The sequence below is a fragment of the Cyprinus carpio genome, chromosome A13 (genome assembly GCF_018340385.1).
Source record: "Cyprinus carpio isolate SPL01 chromosome A13, ASM1834038v1, whole genome shotgun sequence".
NCBI classification, from domain to species: domain Eukaryota; kingdom Metazoa; phylum Chordata; class Actinopteri; order Cypriniformes; family Cyprinidae; genus Cyprinus; species Cyprinus carpio.
Window position 1 is genome coordinate 9768364 of NC_056584.1, and position 2110 is coordinate 9770473.

A 2110-nucleotide genomic window follows, 5' to 3' on the forward strand; every position below is an offset into this window, starting at 1 on the left:
ATAAATTCCTAGTACATGTGAAATAAATGTAGGCCTACCTAAATTTAACTTAAACTGAATCTGAAGATTATGCATTGTAGTTTTCTACAATTAGTCACTCTGTTTGATTACTAGATTGTATTTAGGCTACTTTATATTGCATTTTATATACATAATATACTTTAATGTAACCAGTTATTTTTAGTAAAATACTTATGTATTTAAATGTTTTTCGCATTCGAGATACAGTCTTTTTTTGGACACTCTAAATGTTTAAATTACAATTTCACAACAAAGAACATGAATTTAGTTTTAAAAATATATTTCCTTTTATTTCATCCATATAGAAACGTTTTAACGAAAACAAAGATACCCTTATAAGAGCAATGTGTGTAAGAGAAACACGTTAAATATATATCTATTAATTAAATATTTGTAAAAACAGAGAAGACTGTGTCATCTAGAGAAAACCAGATATGTACAAAAACACTGTATAAAAATAACAGCGAATGTGATTTTCTCAGTCTTGAAGTGAATCGTCGATGTCAATGTCCACATCAGACTCTTCTGTGAAATCTCTCTCCTCATCCTCTCTGCCCTGAGACCCGGGACTCTTTGGCGGCACGGCGAGTCCCAGTTTGGCTAGTTTGGCTTGTTGTTGCTCAAGACTCTGCTTTCGCCACTTGATGCGTCTGTTCTGGAACCAAACTTTAACCTGGAGATGCAAGAAAAAAGAAAGTTTAGTGTCTGATCTGTGTGGACTCGATGTTTATGCTACATTGTAACATAAATGCATTCATAATTTTATTTTATTACGGATGTTTATTTACCTGTGCTTCAGTGAGCTGGAGAGCAGATGCCAGGAGGAAGCGCTCTGATCCCACCATATACTGCTGCCGTGCGAACTCCTTCTCCAGTCTGGACAGTTGCTCATTGGTAAAACTTGTGCGCATTCGCTTTGATTTTCCAGCTTTGTGTTTATAGTGAGAGTGGACTGCTGCTTTAGCCAGTACGGCATCTGTGCGTGAGAGATGTTGCATTGGTTAGGGCATTATAACATTGTTCTTTTATATCAGTAAATATCTTTAAAAATAGATCTCTAACAGTACATTTGTCAAACATTCATACCTTGTGCATATATAGCTCCACGACATGTTGTCTGGTAGTTGTAAGGCGGGTAGCAGAAAACTGGATACCCAGTCTGCGTCTGCATGATACTCTGGTTGTGCGCAAAATGTGGCATTTGCGAGTACACTTGTGCCGCAAATGGGACAGCGGAAATCGAGACTGGCCCTCGATTGGTTATGTTCCGATACACACTTGTTCTATCTCTCTCCGTATGGTCAGGCCTCGCAAGCAGAGCGTCGATTGTGAAGGATTTCCCTGTGCTCGGTTTTGATGAAGTGGCATAGTCCGGATGGAAAGGACGCACTGAATGTCCAAAGTGTGCATAAGGTCTTCCAGGCATCTGCATGTCTTCTGTTTGGGTAGGTAAAAGTCCAAAAGCTGCAAAAGTTATCCGCAGTAGAGATGTTTTCGACTTTGTGAAGAGCACAGTGGAATGAAGCTTGGAGAGCCAGCGGCTCTTTTATACCTGCTCAGGGGCGCAAGGTGTGAACGACCCCCAGCGCGCCTTTGTCCTTTTAAGTGGCAGATGAGTCAAACGAGCGGCTCTACAAGGGATCCAATTAACTGATGGAGTTGTAACAAGCTGAGATTGTCAAATATCCTAATGGCCCTCTGCACTACATGCCCCCGGAGGTAGCACAGAAACACAGAGAGGGGGTCAAGAGCCGAGAGCCAGGAGGTCCAGATTTACAACAAATTCCTGCATGGCTGTGCGCCACAGAAACGTCACGTGAAAGTGCATTGATGTTACCCAAATCATCTTATTTGTCCTGTGAGAGTGCATTGATGTTACCCAAATCATCTTATTTCGATGTATTCAAAGGGTACCGCCGAATGCGACACACAGCGGAACAAATACCCTCACATTCAGAGGTCGAAGAAAAGGGGAGAACCCCCCAGACGACGCGTACATCACTATGAAAGTCCGTTGCCAGTCTTTAAGACTCCAGATTCTCATAATCTTTGAATCGTGGTTAGTGAACAATGCATAATTTAGGCCTCA

At 41.3% G+C, this 2110-nt stretch overlaps 1 protein-coding gene across 1 annotated transcript; it reads right to left on the reverse strand.

Annotated features, from left to right (window-relative positions):
* Window positions 1–280: 280 nt before the first annotated feature.
* On the reverse strand, window positions 281–1596 carry LOC109079454 (homeobox protein not2-like). The gene is made up of 3 exons (XM_019094604.2): window positions 1108–1596; window positions 810–997; window positions 281–694 (listed from the first exon to the last, which is right to left on the reverse strand). Exons 1-3 carry the CDS (start codon window positions 1451–1453, stop codon window positions 500–502), a joined length of 729 nt encoding a protein of 242 aa, XP_018950149.1. The 5' UTR covers window positions 1454–1596; the 3' UTR covers window positions 281–499.
* Between the last annotated feature and the right edge of the window lie 514 nt (window positions 1597–2110).

What these genes read in the sequence shown, in the direction of transcription:
- LOC109079454 (XM_019094604.2), bottom strand. Translation starts at nt 1,453, where the DNA reads ATGCAGATGCCTGGAAGACCTTATGCACACTTTGGACATTCAGTGCGT. An exon ending in TGGAGCTATATATGCACAAG is followed by an intron (nt 998 to 1,107) that starts GTATGAATGTTT and finishes TCTCACGCACAG; the next exon opens with ATGCCGTACTGGCTAAAGCA. An exon ending in TCCAGCTCACTGAAGCACAG is followed by an intron (nt 695 to 809) that starts GTAAATAAACAT and finishes TTGCATCTCCAG; the next exon opens with GTTAAAGTTTGGTTCCAGAA.